A 21816-nucleotide genomic window follows, 5' to 3' on the forward strand; every position below is an offset into this window, starting at 1 on the left:
GACTGATTGTAAGAGGAAGATTTTGCTAATAATGCTTAGTGCAGTTTCCTTCTCTGTAGTCACATATTGATAGGAGGTATGCTAGGTGAAAAAGAAATAGAAGAAATGATAGGTTTGGTACCAGTCATTTTTCTAATGAATGGTCCATCTCGTACGTCAGCTGAGATACAGATCTGGGATTGCAGGAATGTGTGCAAAGTCGTGCCCCACTGGGACTCTGGGGATTGCGGCATGGAACCTAGTTTATTTTCCTCATTTGGAGCTGAACTGGACCTTAGACACGAACACAAGCAAGAAGAGGGGTTTAAAAACAATTATACAGCTCTGGTCCTTCTTGTTCACAAAATTGACATCATTCACATGAATGATCCCATTAAATCCACAGCATTATCTATTGCTCACAAAATGAAAGCCCATAAACCAGTTGACTATCTCTAACCAGGGATTTTTACACCTGTGCACCCTGGGACAAACTAAGAATGACATGGCTCTGAATGAATTACTCCTCTGTAGCTCTTCTCATCACCTTTCTCATGTAGACAAATGCTAGTGTTTACAGGATCAAGTTCTTAACTGAAAACGTTCACTGCCAATTCATGCAGCTACCATACAGAGACTATTGCCTGTCTTACGTGATATTAACAAAACCAGAGATCCTATGTCAAAATGTTTTAATGATACTTTAAGAAGCAAAACATGATGAATGTCACATATTGCCACCATCCTGAGATTGTGCTTTGCTACAATTAAACCACTAGTCAGGAGTTTCAGAATTTCCCAAATAAATGCTATTTTGTATTTAAAAAAATGATTACTCAAAATTCAGAAATGTAGCAGTCACTGTGTGAAAAATCACTTCCTTTTCTCCCCAAGTGTAAAATATTTCTCTATTGTAATAATGCAGTTTAATGCTCACAAAATCACAACAGACCAAATCCAACACCGAACTGCTGAGATATACACAAATTGTCTCCTTAGGACCATCACCCTGGAATTAAAACAATAAAATATGTTATTGATATTTCTTGTATAGTAGGAAAACTGCTTGTTATATTCAAAATAAGCCAATAGCTTAGTCCTCTGTGTATGCATTTCACCTTCTGCATCTGCTTTTTCAGCCTGATTTCAGACTGGGAGTCTCTGACATTTATTATACAGTATCGTAGTCTCACAAAATTCTCCTGGTTAAGCTGGAGTGCTTAGCTTGAGCACCACATAGCTTGAGCATCTGCTCTTTCTAAAGGAGGACTCCTTCATTCGAATACCCCTAGAACTGCTCAGACTTACCCCACCTGCTTCCTAAGCTAACCAAGGTTGGGTCTAACCAGAATCTTCATGGGACACATCCACTGCTAATCTGAATATGGATATGTTCTAAATTATATTATCTTAATCATATTTTGAAAGAGCTAGAGATTGAAATTATTCTGTTTCTTCAACAGGCTAGTTCTGGTGTGGAAAAACAAAACAAAACCAAACCCTTCTAGATCTGTAAATGCTTTTTCATTTGATTCGAAATCTAACATAAATTCTAATTTTATTTAATCTATATTTTTCTTTCTGGTGGGTTTTAACTAAACCAGAAGCAACTTTTCTCCACCTGTTTCATTACTGACATTATTCTTAACACTTAAACTTACTTAGTGGCTGAACACATAAGCAAAGTGCGCGCTTAAAAGCTATACTGCATGGGTACTAAAACACAAGACCTTTCTTTCAACGTTGTATACATCTAATCATTTCATGCTGGATAATATTTGCCCAAGTCCAGATAGGCTGAAATTTGGCTGCCTGACAGGAATCCAGAGGTGTCCTTATTTTCAAAATGTGGTATCATTTTTCTCAAGGTAATTAAAAGTGAATTGTGGGGCAGTTCATATTTCTCTAGCCAGAGTGAGACACCACAAGCATAAAAGAATTTCAGCAGAATTTAAGCTCATGTTGGTATCCTACTGTTATAAATAGGCTATTTATAACAGTATTTATCACTTATTTGGATTGCAGCAACTTTCAAGGTTAAAAAAAAGATCACACGCTGACAGAGTTTGGAATAAAATGATTCTCTTTGATATTAATTCCTGACCAAGTAAGCAGGCAGTCGCCTGCTTTACAGGATGCTGCCCTGCCAGCTCCACCTTGAGTGGAGGGCTGCACTGCTGCTCTCTCTGTCAGAAATAGATGGCTTTTAATCATCTGGTTGGAACTAAAAAGCCCAGTCCCAGTTCTTACCTTCCAGGTAAGATACACTCACACTCAGTCGAAGGCTCAGCAGTTTTTACTCCCGAACCACCAGCACACCTCTGCTCGAGCTCTCCTCCTTCAGTCCTTTTGCTCGGACGATTGAGCACTATTCCCCACACTCAGGGAGTCTCAGTCTCATTCTTACTTTCTACGCTTTTTTCTGTTGACTGACTCCTCTGAGCAGCTGCTTAATGTTACGGTGCTGTATGTCAAAGGAAGACATACTCATCTTCCCTGCTGTCTCTTTCTAGCAAGCAGAAAACCTGATGGATTTTTGGTCAGACAAAATTTGGATTTTAACCAGGCTTCTGGGCAATCAAATTTTTGCCAGTCTGATTAATTTATCATCTGACAATTTTTCTAATCAGATTTTTCTGTCTATTTTTAAATATGAATCAGGCCATTTCCCCTCCTTGAGCTTATGTTTACTTGAAGCTAATGACATGCCCTTCAGGCTTAATCAGGTTAAACCAATGAACAAACAAGACCTCCTTCAGTTGTGGGGCCACAGCAAAAATTATTTGGTAATTTAATACAAAATAATGAAGATCATTATTTTAATTACATTTCAAGATTTTGCTGATGTCTCATTTTCCATTTTACCAGCTGTGATAGGTACACATCCACTTTAGTGAAGACATGTACATGTCTGTTGAGCATAACCATAAAGGTGAAGGAGCGGATGTTAAGGCAGATGGAGTTTCCTGCATTGTTCAGCAACAGCTCTCAAGGGCTCTCATACCTGACAATTCCCTCTATCCCATAAGCAAAGTTCACCTTTACAATGGCAAAGATGGTGTTTAAGAGCAATACTGCCAAAATGATTCACTGGGATGCAGTTATGCTCTCCCTATACTGTGCCAGAACCTGCTACCTGCTTGCAATATAGGTGCTGGCAGCAGAGCAGCTTCCTTCACTTCTTATTTACAGCAGCAAACTTCTGTGTCCCAGTGACGTGTGAGGGAAGTTCTGCCTGAGACTTCTGCGGGCACCCAGTGGTGTAAGGGACCTTCAGCTACCCACTAACAGGCAAAAGTGCACAGCAGGGAGAAGAACATAAAAGGGAAATTGAAAAGGCAAAGGATATTGTTCAATTTTTAGAAAAAGTCATCTTCAGTGAAATACACTCATAGAATTTCAATTATCTCTAATAGTTGATAATAATAGCAGAATGGTAGCTCACACTGAAAGCATTCTATTTCTTTGGTTTTAAAGGGCTAACTTTTCTCTTTGTAAATATAAGTGATTAACATAGTGGAGAAAAATCTTAGGGCAGCACAACTTATCCTTCTGGTTGTTTTTTTCTTTACAGCTTATTTTGCAAATTTGGCCACAGAAGTGATTTTCAGTCTGCCAAACATGGACAGCATTTAATTAACACATACAGATGCTTAAACATTTTTGTGGCTTCTATCTGCTTCTCTCTAGATTAAATATTTATAAAGAGCTGCCTTTCATTTTTTTAGCTGGTGGTGTTGCTACAGTTAAAATTACATGGTATGTCTCCAGCAATTTATATTATAGGAAGAGTAAATACAATGGAAACTGCAGGGTATAAACACCTTAGCCACCACATACATTATGTATTTCTTAACGTTTCCAATATGCTGCAACTTTTTACAAGCAAAAAAGCCTACCTGAGCCACATAAAACTGCATACACATACACACACCTCCTCTCAGGTAATCTCCTGCTATGGACAAGGAGAATGGATTCACTAGATGGCTTCTAGGTCTCTTCTCACGTATTTTATATTATTCTAATAATACATGAAAGCAGTTCATTTTTCTATTTCTTCAAATAAACTGAATAAAATTGTGCCTTCTTGGTACTAGCATCTGCTAGTTTAAAACTTAGCAGTCTCCTACGATGAACCAAGTGTGAATGTATCTTTGATAGCATGTTTTCTAAATACCATCAAAGGGAACAAGATGATGCTATTTTAATTTATTTAATTTGAGTAATACAGTTGTGAGATTACATCAGTCCAATTAAAGCATATTGTGTGCAATGGTAGTTCTACCGTACATTTCACTTACTGTTGTATTAACTTGAACCCCCTGGAAAAATAGAGTTCTGCGAAAGGCAAATCTGACAACAGTATTGTGAGCTGGGGAATTTCTGAGTTAGCTTAAAAGATGAAGAAGTATTTATACAAATAGGTCTTATTTTGTCTACAGGGCAAATCAAGATTGAAAACATGCAGACAAATCTTTTCAAAGTCATCTGTAATCTGTATGGTAAATTGGCTCAAGGTCAGAGGCCAGACTCTGGGCTGCATTTCTCTGAGGCAATACACAGAAGGTAGAGGTCCAAGGGGGACTGGACAGTTAGAAAGGACAGAGGGAAGGGAATGACACTTCATCCTATATTTTTAACTCCCAGATTCTGAGCTGCCTCAAGGTAAAATCCTCAGCAAGATCTGCTGTAGTGTATGGCGGCTTCCTCACTGCTGTCCACAAGCTGTTCTGCAGCCCAGGGCTGCGAGAGCATACTGCTCTAAACTTATCTTTACCTGACAAGAGGGAACAAGGGCACATATGCGTGCTACTCCTTCATGGGGCAATCTTAATCCTTACTTTGGCCTCTGTATACATCTGGAAAGGCTGTGCCAGGATTAGATGTCTTCTCTTGTAGATCATAGTGTGTGACTGCCTTTAATAAAGCAATTCACAAAGGAGGTTGGTTCATGGGAATTGATACCAAACCAAACATAGGTTGGTAGAGACACATATCTGAGATAAGGAGACACTACCGATTGACTGTGAGTTATGGTGATAATATGTATTTAGCTATGCTCCCCATCTAAAGTTCACAACTAGAAAACATTTCTGAACTCTATGGTACATTATATTTATTCAGAAAACTCCAACCTTTCACTTATTTATGAACACAACTTTCACTGAGTGTAAGATAGAAATGTCTCTCTAAGGAAGAACAGACCCGCACTGTTCGCAAAACAAGTTTTCCCTCAACCCGTTACTTAAATAAAGACATTTTATGTAGTAAGAATGTGACCTACCTTTTTAGCCTGATTCACATTTACTAAACTGCAACTTCAAAATGCCTTTGCCATGAAGCTGAAGGATCTGGTTGTATTCTTTGGGCATCGCATGGAAACCTGGTTTAGGCAGCTGGTTGTCATAATAGTGGTGGCTGATTGGCATCTTCTCTGTGGATTTTGAGAAAGGCCAGAAGCCATAGAGCTTCACATTCTCACACAGCTCAAGAGCAGCACTAGTGATCATAAAACCAGATGACAACCGGTAGGCTTTCACACCCTTAGTTCTCCAGAACTGGGCAAGACTTTTCAGATAGGTGGGGTGAAAAAATATTGCCCTTTGGGCTGCTTTGAACTCTTGCAGAGTGTGATATACTTTAAAAGAAGTGGCTGTGTTGCTTCTGAAGGAAAATGCTGGCAATAAAAGGAAAGCATCTCCATAGACCGCAATGTTCTCCAGAAATTCTGTCTTCTTTTCATTTAGTTTGTTGTATCTGCAAAGTACAACATTTTAGGAAAAGAGTGAATGGAATGTACTATTGATATAAATATTACAGACCAAAACAGCACAACTGCACTTGCATATATGAGTTATGAACTCTGCTGCACCATGTCAGCATGTCTACATTTCAAACTTATACCAACCTGTTATATGTTGTCATATGTGCGGTTATGAAAATCTGGCTTTATTGTATAATAAGAACACACTCCATAGGATTGAATTGGCAATATGGGAGCTACTGAAGCAGATCAAATTCACTGCTAATGAGACCAGGTCCTGTTTACAGAATTGACCGATTCAAGAAATTTCAAAGGAGAATGCAAAAAAAAATCGTATTTATACTTTCTCTGTTTAAAAATACATGCACTATGATATGCACTGCATGTGTTTGTGAAATGTGTTTCTTACATTGATAGGTGTACAAAAACCCCTCTTCAAAATCTGGGTGTCTGCCCTGTGTGGAAGTACAAGTATGCATGTAAGCAGTCTTGGAGTGTTAAAGATTAGTGTGTGCTCGAGTTTTGCAGGGTCTTAGCTACTTTTGATATACTTTTAAAGTAGCTGAAAATATAGGCACGTCTTTATCTCCTTCGACCACAAAGGGAACACATGGAGATCTGTAAAGACTTAGAGATCTAACTTTACAAATTAAGAGGATTTATCCTTAGATGCTTTGGTTCCCCAACAACCAGCAAAGAGACTTAGTTCTCACCATTGGATAATTCCATGCTCCCAAATATTGAATAGTGAACTTCCAGAGTTATCCAAGAAGCGATACAAGACAAAGGGGGTCACTCAACTCGTTTCCTCTATAGATCTGAGTTGTCTGAATCACCTGAACATATGGCACTTGCACCCCATTTGGGATTCAAAGCACTGAGTCCTCTTTTGTAGGTAGTTGCTTATTTGAGCAGTGTATTTTCACCTTTTAAGGGCTATCAGAGCCCACTTTTCACAAATGGCTCCAGCAGAAACTGGAAAACTTGGTTTCATTTCTCTTCAGAACTTGAGTAGGTTCAAACCCTCTTCTCATGCAGCACTTCAAGACAGAGGACAGCAGCCACTGCCATTTCCATTCAAAACCCTCACAGAGGAGTTATCAGTTACCTCTTGGACAACTGAACTCATGCAAGGAGTGATACACCCCTCCTCAGCCTGAAGGGGTTTAAACTTACAGCTTCTGCTTCCCAGAAAAGTACCATTACCACCAGACTCTGAAACAAAATGAATGAGAGAGACTCAGCCCCTCCTGTTGACCCTGGGCCCCTGTGCATGCAAGAGTCACACCGCCAAAACAAGCAAGAAACAGCTGAGCCTATATCTAGGAAGAGTGACTGAAAGTGAACTTCTAGCCTCTACTCCAAGAATTTTCTCTATTTCTGCTCAGTGTAAAGTACATAAAGAGCCTTCAGGACAGAATTCAGATCTCCGTTCTTCTTTATCCAGAAGCCTGAACAACTCAACCTCGTCTTGTTTTCCTTTCCAGCTCTGCCACTGCGAGCAGTGTAGCCCAGCTCCATTAGGACACATAAGAACTGTGCTTCTTTCCTCCAAGAGAGTTCACCTACATTGTATACCCCGACAGACACAGTTCAAAAGCTGATTAACCTTAACAATAGTAACATCAGACTAACCCAGTACCCAAACACAGAATTATAAATTAAAGTGAATAAAGTCAGAATAGGTCTTCTGAGAGAAGAAACAAACTTAGTTCGGCTAAATGGTGCCAAGTTGCTTCCTGCTCCTCCTTCAAAAGCATTGACAGTGTTCTCTGAATATTTAAATAATTAATTTTTTAAAATCCTAAAGTCCTCTCTCAATCTCATTTCGTCCTCACACAGTTTTAGCTCCTATTGCCTTCAGTGTAACTCCTATTAACCCTATGTGGCTTAATTTGGCTAAAAAAAGAGTGCAGCTGTGGCAGAATACTTTGATCAAGCCCAGACAAATCGTGCACCAGGTCAGTAGTCACCAATGATGCTGAGTCACTGGACAAAGTTTTCCTTCCTCATATTCTTGTGCAGCCCCGCTAACATCAATGAACTAAATCTATTTTTGGGGAAGCAATAATTCATCTTCATTTAAGTCAAAAAGGGCTGGGTAAGCATCAAGGTAGTTAGTACTCATTGCAAAAAATCAAGTTCTATCCTTGAATCAATGACAAAAGCCTGTTAGTCATTTCTATGCTCACTGTACTTTTTCCTTCTTCCTTTAAAGGGAAAAAAAAAAAGCTTTGCCTGATGTTTTCTATTTGACAAATACAGATATGACAGACAAATAAGATACAGTAAGATCAGTAAGCAGTAAATAACATGCCACAGCAGTCCTTTTCATAGATAAGCTGCAGTTCCAGCCTGCTGAAGATGTCAGATTAGTCAGCCCGGCCTTATTAGATTTTCTTTTCATCAAGAAGGTGAAAAAAAAAACTTTGCTGAGAAAAAAGTATGTGAGCAGCTTTCGTATGGATTGAGAAAATGGATTACAGAAATTGGGCCTCCATTCAGGAAATAGCCTTCATCAGAATAGCCTCTAAGCACATTACCTAAGAACATGTGCTTAGAGTCCTACTGATAGAGTTGGACACACATTTCCAAGCTTTCCCGATTTATGATTACAATTCCTTTCTTATGTTGGGGGTCATGAGGGTCACGGGGGGGAAAAGAAGAGGTTTGGGCTTGCAATCATCAATTTTACTCTGTCATAAATTGTGGACTGGTGCCAATCAAGGCACTTGCTCATCTGGGTATTGCTGACTCCTTTCTGCTACAAAAAAGGCCAGGTTTAACAGATTTCCATTTAGACTGGTACATATTTTACATGGGAACTAGGGCTTAATGAAGTAATCTGCATGCACTGCTCTCTATGCTGGTATCCCAACAGATTTCCAACAAAATCTAAATCATGTCAAACAATTATACAATATTGCACAGAAACAGATTTGTAGTAGTACTTACTTCTGAGCTATGATACTTGGATTAACAGTCACAAGGTTTGTTTTATTGCCAACATCTTTGCTAATGCTTCCCATGGTTGGAGGGAGGTTACACCTGAAATTGAGAAACATTACTTAAAGAGATGTGCACCAGAAATGCTTTACAGTTATTATTTGCAAATTCCTCTCTTGTGCAATGACACTTTCACGTCAGCTCCCAGGGATCTCTAAGCACTTTACAAATATTAAATAAGGCTTACAGCACTTCTAGTAAAAATATTTAATCTACTGTACAGATGGTTAAAATAGGGCACAGAGAGCTCATTTTCATAAATCATCTCACAAATCAGGAGCAAAGTTAAAATCCCGGAAGGAGCCAGTCTATGAATGTCCTATGGTCGCTGCTAGGGAGTACTGCCCCTCTTGCCTAAACAATGCATTTCTTCTGAAAGTCTTCTATTATTTTCGGTTTAAAAACAGTCTGATTGATAGCAGTCCCTCAGCTTGCACAGCGATGTTGACAGCTGTTTCATGAGACAACAACAGCATAACTTGCCCAACCGCAGAAACAGTGTTTTTTGTAACAGGTAAAGCATTTTTTAAAAATCAGTCACTTAGTAAGTTTAGCATCTTGGTATGTAGATTTCCCATTTTTATTAAGACAGTTATCTAACTGGAAAGACTTTTTTTTTCCTTAATTTGAAAAGCCCAAATATTAGTCAAAAGCAGGAAAGGAAACAAAATGCAGCAGACTGTGTGACTGGACATCACTGAGAGAAGAATCTTCACTTGGTTACTTTGTTCCCTTGCAGGAACTACAAAGTGTGAGTCACGTACTGAGAGAGTGGGCCAAATTACACTCTGAGTATGCCTGGTTTTCTCTACAACCTATAGAGGAAGCTGAAAAAACCTACTTAAATTAGACGCCTAATTTTTTAGATGGCTAACAGCAGGTGCGACAAATACTGGGGCAGTTAAATAACTGCATTAGTGAGCCAATCTAAGGCTAAGTAAACCCTTTGTTAAACCAGAGGTAAAGGTAAACATGTGACATTTAATACCAGTCTTTCTTATTTCAGTTTCAGCGTTTTCTTTATTCTCTTGTCCTGATTTAAAAAAAAAAAAAAAAGAAGGAAAAAAAAAAGTTCCCTCTCCTAAAGGATGTTAAATGAACAGAAATTTCAGGTTCTCAGATAATCACGTTTCACATCACTGGCAAGGTATCTTTGCAATCATAGATCATACATGTATCCATAGAGTCCTCTCTTTACTTAGGAAGCAGCATTCTGAAATCTACAAAGCAGAAGGACTATCCTTAGAGAGGCAGAAATAAAGAATTGTCAAATCCTTCCTCATCGCTACAAACTTGCATTGGCATGCTTCCAAGCCTGCCAAGTTTTTAGAAACATTAGACACCCTTCAGTAAGACGAAGCAGCTCTTACCTAAACACAAAGTCAGAACGATCGATTTCAGCTCCGCAGCTGGAATTTTTCAAAATGCCTCCATTTCCAACCACGGCACAGGTCTTGAAGGGATAGACTGAAAGAGGAGAGGACTGCAAACAAATAAAAAGACACAGCCTATGCCTTATAAATCTTTTGATTGCTTCTTCGCATCTTTAGTCATTTGTCCTTGCAGGTTTAATCTGGTAAATCCCAGTAAAAGCATACACCATTTAGCAGACAGGGTTGCCAAGAGCCAAAAATAGGCACCAGCAGACTGAGAACCGCTATTTCTGTCATCAGTACTTTGAGGGAATTGGAACACTGGATTGTTAAAACTGGATGCTTAACACAAAAATTATGTATGCTTAACACAAAAATTATTTAGTAGTGGACTGAATCCTTGACAAGCTAAGGAGCTAACTTGTACTGAAGATAGTTTAAATTTACCCATTTTCCTTTGCACTGTAACAGACTGGGGATTGTTACATACTCATTGACTTTGTCAGCTAATAGAAGGTAACTTTGTAAATGCTCATTACTTTGTCATCACACAATTACATTTGATGTAAAATAACGAATTTAGGGGAACCTGAAGATGCTGTTAAGGATAATCACGTTCCCTGGCTTAACTCATGGTGAATGTGACGGCTAACTGAAGAGCTTACTGTTTCTGGCTGTTCACCCTCTCTACTCCTTGTTAGAGGTTGCTGTCTTGCAATGGGGAAGCTGAATGGAAGCTAAGTGCATCCACTTGTGAACCAGCAGAGATCACAATCTAGCAAATTAATGTAAATTGTTGGCTATTTCAGCTGACATTAATATAGTTGGCTGTTATCCGAGGGTCTCAGAAACATCTCATAGATCTTTTTCAGCCTCTCCTCTGTGGGAGCACTGACATTCAACAGAGAGACCAACAGCTGGGCTACTTTGACTGCAGAAATTGAACCCAGTTGTAAAATTGAGTCAAAACTTGCTCACACAAAGTGTTATCCCTCCTCAGTCTCTCATCAGCTTGCCCAAAGAGAAGCAGGAAGGGACACGGTTATGAACAAGGCAGAAAGTGTGGGGAAGGTGGCAGACATCACGTTGCCTGGCAATATATTACAAAACAACATGTTCAAATATTTTGTCAATTCTGAAAAGACAGTAGGAGAACACAAAGGCCAGGCAACTCTGGCTAGCTTAGCAAGTATATACGCACATAAAACATACTACTTTTTTCTCTCATTCAGTTTAAATTTGGAACCACTATAACTCATACTGCAATGAAGTTTTTAGTGATTCACAACAGCATTAGAAAGGACTAGACTCATGGTAGTTGAGATCTCACAAATCAAGAATGCCAGAGACGGGTAAGAGGGCTCCCATGTGCTCTTACTTTCAAGAAATTAAGTACATCTCTGTGCCCCTCTTTGGTCTTCAGAGCTTATAAATCCAGAGCTACAAAATCTGATTCCTTTGCTCAACCTATGTTTCTGGCTGCAAAGGCCCCACCCCACTGGGCAGCAAAGCTGGTGAAAGAGCTGGAAGGAATGTCCTATAAGGAGTAGCTGAGGACTTTGGGTTTATCTAGTTTGGAGAAAAGGAGGCTAAGAGGCGACCTCATTGCTCTCTACAGCTTCCTGAGGCGGAGAAGTGGAGAGGGAGGTGCTGATCTCTTCTCCCTGGTATCCAGTGATAGGATGTGTGGGAATGGTCCAAAGCTGCGCCAGGGGAGGTTTAGACTGGACGTTAGGAAGCATTTCTTTACCAAGAGGGTGGTCAAACACTGGAACAGGCTTCCTTGAGAGGTGGTTAATGCCCCAAGCCTGTCAGTGTTTAAGAGGCATTTGGACAATGCCCTTAGTAACGTTTTAACTTTTGGTCAGCCCTGAATTGGTCAGGCAGTTGGACTAGATGATCACTGTAGGTCCCTTCCAACTGAAATAGTCTATTCTATTCTATTCTATTCAGTATCAGGTTTACCACCAATATAGTCTTCATAAGTTATATGCCCAAGCCTGCACCGGAAATGGCATGGAAATACGAGGAATATGAAATGTTGTTCCAGGCTGAAATGCCTTTGAAACTGGGAATGAGAAAAGCAAGGCAAACGTTCTCAGAGAATTCACTCCTTAATTCAGCTGGCTGCCAAGCCAGGCTGCAACTTGTGTTCTGTAGCAACTCTACCTACAATCTGATCTATGACACCCTGCCCATGCCTCCACCACTGCAAAAGAAGGCAAAAAAAAAGGTCTTACAAGGTGAACGAAGAAGTGCATACAGGGGGTGAGGGGTCTCTTCCAGAGGAATCAAACAAAGCAGCTCTCTCAAAGCCCAAAATATATATGATACTGCAATTATAATAACAGTAAAGATACAGTTCTTACCACAGGCAGCATCTTAAAAATGTCCTCTGTAATGAGGATGGTCTTTTTACTGTCCACTTCGTAACTCATGTTACTTCCCAGAGGGGTGTTGTTTTGAGAAGCAATAAAATTGTCAACTGCATCACAGCAGGAAGCTAATTCTGACCTGCAAAAAACCCAAACAAAACCTGCTCAAAGACAGGAGCGCGGTGGTAGAGAACTAGATGAATGAAAACCAGTTCTAATTAACTAAGCAACAAAGTTCAGTTCCCTTGACTTGCTTTGCAGAGCAAGTCCATTTTCACTTTCGTGAAACTAACGTTCAGAAACTAATCAGACCAAGAACTCCTTTTCTTATCCTGTTTTTCGCTCTTGGTCTCCCTTTCCCATCCAGAAAAAGTTGTAATCTGTCTTCTCCTTATTATTAATTGTTAAGATTATTATAGAAACACTGAGTGACTTCAGTCCCCAAAGAATTAACAATGTGATTTCAATCAACATAGAACGAGTGATTGTAAGAAACTAGAAGGCTGAAGAAAGAAAGAACCAAGGCAAGGAAAGGAATGGTGATGGGAAGTACTGGCTATAGTACTTAGTGAACAGCTAGATGGCTGCAAGCCAATTAATTAATAATTCATTTCTGCAACTGTTCAGCACAGTTTTCCTGTGCACAGTATCACAGATGTTAAATAAATTACATCACAACTTGCAAATAAAGAAGATGGGTATCTTTGTGGTAGAGACAGACAGCCTAGCTGCTCCCCGAAACACTGAGCAACACTTAGCAGAAGTCCTTAAATAGATGAGTGCAAGGGATTCACTCAAACTTTATGTAGGAGTGAAGGCTATCACCCATCTTACAATTCCTGTTACCTCCAAACTTACGAAAATATTATGTGTGTAAACATCCTATGTTATTAACAGTGAAATGCAATGAAAAACCCCATCAGACCTGAAACACTCTAATTCGTTTTGCTTTAGGGAACAATGTTCTCTCTGCTGCCACTGGATCCAATTTTCAGTCTGTAAGGCTGAAATATTCATGGCCAGCCATTATCTATCAATTGGTAGCACGTAGCTGTCTCATTAGGTGAGATACTAAAAAACTACTAACCATTTAGAGAATACAATTCATTGATAACAGAATTGCTTGGAATTTTGAAGAAGATAACACAGCAGGGAAAAGATAATAATTCCTGTCCTAACACTGAAGGTTAATTGTGAGGAAAAAAAATAATATATTTACAGTTAGAGCCAAAGGAAAAGTTTTATTTCATACTTTTTCAGTGAGTATGGTAAACCAAACCGTTGTAACTAGTTAACCAATACAGGTCAAATTCTGTATTAAAGCTGACTTTAATAAGGTAAGACAGGTAAGAGAAGTGGCTTCATTTGGCTTTATCAACAATGTACGCAGAGCAAATATTCTAATAATAACATAATTTTATTTCTGATGGAGATGAGGCATAGTCTAGCACATGGAAGAACCCAACAACTTTCTTTCCTGGAAGACAGGGAAGAGAATTAACAAGTCTGGGACAACTCCCAGTCTCACTTCTCTTGAAATAATGGTCAAAATGGGGGGAAAAAAAGGTTGGGAAGGTTGGTTTGATTCATACATAAAATATCAAAGGAAAGGGTACCATTTCAATTGTCAGATGGCTTACTGGTATATATTAACCCATTTTGAATACTGAGCTCTGAAACTCCTCAAAAACAAAGCTTCCAGATGTGTGAGGAACACTGCAAATGACTGCTGGGATGGCAGAGATCTGAAATAATCATACTAGGAGAGCTACCAGGAAATGATAATGGGAAGTATTACTCCTGAGAGAGGAAACAGTAGGGTTCAGATTTGCGCAAGCCATATTCAGCTCCACTCCCTGAACACAGTGATTCCCACTGCCTTGCTTGAAGCCTTAGGGGGCAGGGACAGTCTCTGGTCAATGAAAACTACTAGGTACAAGGGTGGGGATGGAACTGAGACTATGCTCTTGTGGGTCAGGAGGTGCACACGTGGTGAAAACAATTGCTCTGGGCATATAGTGTCCTATTTGAAACATATGGAAAAATACAAATGAAGCAATGAAGCAGGAGAGTCAAATGATTAAGACTGGAAACACTGGATGTTATTGAACCACTCTTGACTAGAGTCCACTTGCTTTTCCTTCTTGCACACTTCTTCCTATAACCAGCTCTTTCTAACTTTAATATGTACTGCAGTAATAAGAGGATTCAGGTATCACTGTCAGGCCCTGAGGGCACCACCAGACTTCACTACCCCTGCCCAGCCCACCGCCAGGGCCACGCACGACCTGCCCATGGCCCAGGACCCCATGTCAGTCCCCCGGCGCCTTCAGTCGCTGCCCCAGTGACACCGCAGCAGGGCCAGTCTCCAGCTGTGCCCATCCCGCCCCCAGGGAGGTGCCCGATGCCCGGGGCTAGGGCTGCCCCACTCCTGGCTGGGGGTGGGATGGGCCTGACTGCCAGTCTCAGCTCTGCTGGCCACGTTATTGTGCTGCGATCCCACTCCCTGTCCCTTAGGGAGCAGTTGTCCCTCACTGCTCCCTGGCAATCACATGGAGATGAGGAATCACAAAAAACATAATTTTGATTTCCTTGAATTTTTTCTTAAAGCTAAATGAAGCAGGCCTAAATATTATCTGTGTCAACCACGGCACATTCAGAGGAGAAGGAATGAGGCCAGAACATTCTTGCCCAGCTTTAGTAAAACAGCTGTTTTGTGTATGATGGCTACCAGAACCTGAAAAAGCAAACTGATGATAGATAACATTCATCAATACAGATGACACATTTTTGCTTTTTATTACTCATTCCACAAGAACAAGTGCTTCAATAAAAGCAGAAAGAGTCTGGAAGAAAAACAGGTATCAGAATTAATGAGAAAGTAATAGTTTAAATTAATATTATGGATCCACTGAGGAAGTAAAACAGAGCCAGGCTAGTTCAGAAACGCAGTGAGAACAAGGGAATACATATTGATTAATGATATATTATTCTTATGTTACCTAAGAGCATACATGCTAAAAATTTGGAGGCAACAATAGAAACCTCTTTCTTAGATCAAATCATGACACAGAATCCCACCATGCCCAAGCATCCATGTACAAAGCTCCAGTGGGAACGCATGTAACCTGCAGACAATAATACCCATTGGCAATATATTTAGCCATCTGTTCATATAGGATTTTGTACAAGCTGTGACACATGGTACCTCTACAACTGACAGCAAACAATGAAGAAGGGGTAGAGACTGGGCAGTTCAAACAATCTATTACTGCAATCATCATCATAGTATTAATGTCATATGTGGCCTCTGTCATGAGGTAATGACACCCTAAAGAGCATGTACTTCATAAGATTATGACATGTATCACACAGTTAATTCTTTTAACAAGTGCTATATGTAAGGTGTTGCAAAGCCAAGACAACATTTTAACTTGTGTATCATGCCACCCGGGGAGAGAGAAATTGTTAAAACCTACCACACAAAGAAGTTCCTAACCAGATGGTGGGATAAGAGACAAGGGTCAGAATCTTAACAGCACCAAACAGCACTACCTTAAAGCCGAACTCTGCATTTTCTTTGGAAGGGTAGAAAGTGATCCACTTGTCTGTTCTGACCGGGAGAAAACACTGAGATATGGGGGATTCTCTTGGAAGATGGGATGTTGCTACACAGGCTGAGCACCCACCTCAGATATGTGTAAGAACATGGATGTAGCTTACAGTAAGAAGGTTTAAGATCCAGTGGTTAACAGAGCTGCTAGAGTTGGGGGTTGCCCTAGAACAAAGTGTTTTTATGATCCTGTCACAGCATTAGAAGTCCAGAGTGAAGAAAGCTGGAGTCAAAGTACCCAAGTTTTGTAGGGCCCTAGGTTTGGAAAGTATCTGCTTTGGGGTACAGGTTGGTACTGCCAGTTTCTTATTTGGAGGAAGCCTTCTCTCCAACATTTCTCCTGCAAGTAGCTGGAAGCAGAGTGAGACTTAAGAGCTATTTTTAAATCCTGAGGCATAACATCAACCACAGATATTTCTTATGCCAAGATAAGCAGAAAGGCAGTTGATTGTATTATCTGGAAATTTCACTTGTAACAAATAAGGAACAAAATCAGTACCTGGAAAAAGACTACACCATTCAGACTGGTAATACATACCTCATAAAACTGAGTAAGTACAGTCATGACAGTCTTAATCAATAATCTAACCAGAGTGGTGTGCTGCATTTGTCTGTGAAGTTTTGTTCATATTAGACATTGACAGAGTCATTGTTGCACTGGAGAACTTTTTTTGTTGTTCAGCAGATGCTTTCGCTGAATTTTGTCCTTTGTGGACCAAGGATGCTGGACCCATTTTTGTATTGAGGTCAGCTGGGATGGAATTCGGAGCCCACATGGCATCCAGATCATTTCTTCAGGTTTGTGGCTGCTGAGAACTTAAGAAAATCCTGGTTTCTGAAGCAATTCATCAGAATAACGTTGTTTTCCAACTGCTATGCAGTTAGTCCACACTGAACTGGGCAGTAATTGATTGTACATGTTTCCAAATCCCTCTGCATAACACAAGCACTTCACATGAAAAGTCCACTCTTTTGTTAGAGTACACTGTGACGCCAGTGCCTGTAGACCTGGGGCAAGAGGTCATTCTTCATTGCTGAGGACAATGTGAAATATTTCACTGTCATTATACATTGGACTAAATTGAGGTGGGAGGAGAGGAAAAGTGGATGGGGATGGACACTGCAGAAGTATCAAAATATCCAAAATATTGTTCTAAATAGGAGATGCTCAACTGCACTCTAAGGCAGTATTAGGAAGCACACTGAAACAGGTTGCCTAGGCAAGGTGCAGAATTTCAATGACTGGAGATTTTTAATAGATATCTGGCCAAACTTCTTTCAGTAATGGTCTAAGTCCATTTGATTCTAAGTCACCTTTTATAAACATCTGTACAAGCGAATATTTGTTTGCAAAAAGAATATCATATCAATCCTGTTATAAAGCATTTGCACATTGTCCACACCAGCAATGCTTACAGACATATCTCTTTGTGGATCTTCAGTTACCCAGCACGCATAAACACCACATAAAAAAAAACCCAAACACAAAGACTATCAAATATTTAAAGCTGTAACTCCTGTAAGCCTGATGCTAAGTTGTCGTGGTTTAACCCCAGCTGGCAACTAAGCACCACACAGCCGCTCACTCACTCTCCCCACAGCGGGATGGCGGAGAGAATCGGAAGGGTGAAAGTGAGAAAACTCGTGGGTTGAGATAAAGACACTTTAATAGGTAAAGCAAAAGCTGCGCACGCAAGCAAAGCAAAACAAGGAATTCATTCACTACTTCCCATCGGCAGGCAGGTGTTCAGCCATCTCCAGGAAAGCAGGGCTCCATCATGCGTAACCGTTACTTGGGAAGACAAACGTTATCACTCCGATCGTCCCCCCCTTCCTTCTTCTTCCCCCAGTTTTATATGCTGAGCATGATGTCATACGGTATGGAATACCCCGTTGGCCAGTTTGGGTTAGCTGTCCTGGCTGTGCTCCCTCCCAACTTCTTGTGCACCTGGCAGAGCATGGGAAGCTGAAAAGTCCTTGACTACATAAGCACTACTTAGCAACAACTAAAACATCAGTGTGTTATCAACATTATTCTCATACTAAATCCAAAACATAGCACTATACCAACTGCTAGGAAGAAAATTAACTATATCCCAGCTGAAACCAGGACATAAGTGTATTTCACAGCACAGTTTGTAATATCGTTTGAATAAAGGGCAAAGTATTCCAAGCGACAAAAGTCTGTGGATTACTAATAACCAGAAGAAGTCTATGCTTACCTAATAGCTTGTTTTAATACTTCACCTAGCTTGGGTATTTGTAATCAATAGTTCATGTGAGCTATTGTATTGTACATGTGAAGACAACAAAGACTTTGAGGTTTCATACTGAAGAGACTCTTGTGACAGTACAGAGAAGAACCCACAAAAAATTCCACTATATAACAGCAAAATTTCAAGGGTGCAACTATAAACAGTGAGACTACCTTTTATCTATGTCCACTGCTATTTATTTTATAATAAGCAAGCAATTATCTTATTGTACTCCACTGGGGGCTCTAGACAATGATACGGGTTTCTCCAGGCTCTTATCAATCCAAGTCAATAGCATCAAAGTGCAATGAGGCATATTATGACATATTCCAATCCTTTAGAAAAGAGTTGTTAAATCTGGTATCTGAAACAGAACATGTTGAAGGGGAATGCTACACTGACAGCCCTTGAACTGTCTATAAATGAAGTAACATCATAAATGTCTAAGACAATGAAAGCCAACAGGGTTGAATGTGAAATCAAGGCTGAATATGTAAAAAGTGTAATAAAATTTTCTAACCAAAGACTATTTAAAAAGTCCGCCATGAAGACATGTCTGATCCAAAATAAGGTTCCCCTTATAGGAATCCTCCAACCTTTACGAAAGTATGTAGAGCAATTAAAAGATTCAAACTGTCACCAATTACTATCTCTCCACACAGCCTTTTGCTCTTCTGAAATCGAAATATGTCTCTGACTATATACTCCTGATTTTACATATGATCTATTAAACCTATGCAGCAAATGTACTCTTAAATCACACCGTAATCTCAGAGTTCTGCATATTTTCTTGTATAGTGAAATGGAAGATTTCAGAGAGTACAGTGGAATTATTGATCTGTTTAGTGTTAGGAAAGCTATTGATTATGTGGTGGTGTGAGCTTATGTAAGCATAAATTGACCTTGCAAGATATTTTATTTGTGTTTCAACTGTGGTTCACTGCAGTACACAGATGTGTTAAGCAATACTGTTATATATGTTAGAGTGTAGCACACTACAAACCTCTTCAAGAAGGAGTGGGATTTTATAATCTGAAAGACTGTTTAACACACACTTTTCAGATGAGATATTAAAGTGGGAAAAGGGTAACAGAGGTCAACTGGAATAAAAAGCAGGAGGCGAAATTACAGGACCAGGAAAATGGGTTGATCTTTTAACTATTCTTTTCAAGACCCAGGGTTCTTTTTTGAAAGTAGTAATGTTTTCTTTCAAAAAAAAGTTAAAAATATTTTGGTGGAGTGGAGCAGTGTGCCAGCTAAACTGCAGTGTAACATCAGGGGTTTTAAAACTGTATTGTACACCTAGGAATCTCCTTCAGATGCAAATAAGGTTTGTCAGGAATGGTATTTCCATGGGGAGGGGGCCCAGGGAAACACAGGGCTATTCCAGCGTGATTCCACTCCTGAAGAACTGTTGCGTTGCTTTGCCAGGCTCCAAGATCAGCGCGATAGCCCAGAAATACAATGCCCAGAGGCATCTCTGACACACAGCATCTGCTCAGCCTTTCTCCATATTCTCCCTCCCCTCCCCCCCAGTCATTTTGAGGGCTGTTTTAGCTATTTATTAGCTTCCAGCAAAAACAGGAGTTGCAACTATTTGGAAAACCTGCAGATTATTTGCCACCATGGGTGTATAGCCCAAATGAGAATAAATCAAGCTTAAAAGTCTGTAAAGCAAAGAGCTGTGGAGGTGTAAAAAACAATTACAGCTTGCACCCAATTGAACTGTGTAATTTGTTGCACTAATGAAACATTTCTTTTAAGTGGAAAACCTTTGAAGAATACTAATATAATAATTAATATTCAGGTTACCTAGGGAACCTGAGACTCTACTGACTGTAGCTAGAAGAGCCTTTCCAGAGGAAGCAACAGCTTTTTTCTGGAGCTTTAAGAATGATGCTTCCAGGCAGCTGCGAGATTATTTCTCCTCCCTTTCCAAGTTTCTACCAATCCTCTCTTATAACCAAGAAATCCGAGGACTTGCTTGTCTAAAACAAGTTAGAGCTGATGTAAATCTGAAAGGGGAGGAAGAATGCAGGTGGGCTGAGAAACAAAGGGATAATGTGGAGATGCTAGATTGTAGAGCCATAAAGAACAAGAGAAATAAAAAAAGAACAAGAGAAGCACAGCTGAATTTCATAAAGGAAAGGTCTGAATAAAAAATACTTAAATAGTTCTCTATGTGTCAGTAGCAGTAAACATTGGAGAAGACTTTCCCTAAATCGCTGTTAGTAGGATGCCATTTACACCACTTCTGGTGTAGGTACATCACCTTTGCTAGCATCTATTGTGAAGTTGGATAAAACCTCTTTAGCAATGGCTGACTAACACTAATGTGGGGCACAATAAATCTTAACTAGATTGCAAGAGCGATGAACCAAGTGCTTGCACTTGCTCCTCTGAGGGCAGCCTAAATCTGGCAGTGCTGATGTCAGCATTACAAATACTGAAATAAGTGAAAGGCCACGGGACTGGCTCCCCAACAGAGGCTGGACAAAAATCAACCACAGAAGAGTGACTGTGGATATGGGAGGTATTAAAGAAAACATCATGGCTTGTACTTGCCTCATGATTCTTCTTGATTTTGAGAAATGCATGGGTAAACATCACATAGCTGTCAAGAACCACTGACCACTGCCAGATAGCAATCTAGCCAAGTGCATGTGAGCGTGCACAGCAGAGCAGCTTTAGAAGAAGCCATTTGGAAAAGGGCAGCTCTCTGACAACAAATGGACACAGTCTGCACAGCTGCATCGCAAAACTGAGCTAGGTAGTAGAGGGTCAACCTGGAATCCTGCACTCTGCTTTTTGTACAATCGGTTGGCAAAAACACTGTGTTTTGTGCCACACATGGCTGTTAGCTGTAACTCTTTTGCCCAATACAAAGACAAGTATTTCTTTCCTTCATTGCACTTTTAATTCATGTTCTTTTATTTGGCCTGGATCTTCTGGGAATGCAGCTTACAAAGAGAATTGATGTATACTCATTGGCACGCAGTGCTGTCTTCTAGGAACCTAAGAGTTACTGGCTCAGATCATATATTCATTCACTCCACCATCAGTATGATGGTAGGCAACAGCAAAGGCTGCAAAGGAAAACACAAGAAAGCTTCTTTGAGAAATTTACTACCCCACGGGAAGCTGCTTTTGAACCTTATTAATTAGAGGTTAGTTTATACGCTGAAGCATAAGACATTAAATCCCTTATAAATATGCATGCCTGTTCTTCAGAACTTCAGGATAATACAGAGATGTCATACAATTGACACTATGCCTGAGAAGCATGTAAGTGTTCATTCCATTTAACAGATGGGCAAACAGGGAAAGAAGTCAAGCAGCTTCTCTGCAGTCTAGTCAGCAGGCAGACTTCTGGTGGCACTGGCAGGTGAATATGACACCGGCAGCTTCAAGCTCTTCTGAAGGTGGCTAGCTGGATTACCCAATTCCTGCT

At 40.1% G+C, this 21816-nt stretch overlaps 1 protein-coding gene across 1 annotated transcript in view; it reads right to left on the bottom strand.

Moving 5' to 3' along the window:
- Window positions 1-704: 704 nt before the first annotated feature.
- ST8SIA6 (ST8 alpha-N-acetyl-neuraminide alpha-2,8-sialyltransferase 6) overlaps window positions 705-21816 on the bottom strand; it is a gene marked incomplete at its 5' end in the record, with an annotated part of 29269 nt that continues 8157 nt past the window's right edge. The window contains 5 exons of the mRNA XM_009576022.1: window positions 705-988; window positions 5264-5736; window positions 8699-8791; window positions 10120-10232; window positions 12492-12636. Coding sequence (XP_009574317.1) covers window positions 5268-5736; window positions 8699-8791; window positions 10120-10232; window positions 12492-12636 — 820 coding nt within the window. The remainder of the gene's footprint in view (window positions 989-5263; window positions 5737-8698; window positions 8792-10119; window positions 10233-12491; window positions 12637-21816) is intronic.

Source organism: Fulmarus glacialis, unplaced genomic scaffold (assembly GCF_000690835.1).
Source record: "Fulmarus glacialis isolate BGI_N327 unplaced genomic scaffold, ASM69083v1 scaffold4564, whole genome shotgun sequence".
NCBI classification, from domain to species: Eukaryota; Metazoa; Chordata; class Aves; order Procellariiformes; family Procellariidae; genus Fulmarus; species Fulmarus glacialis.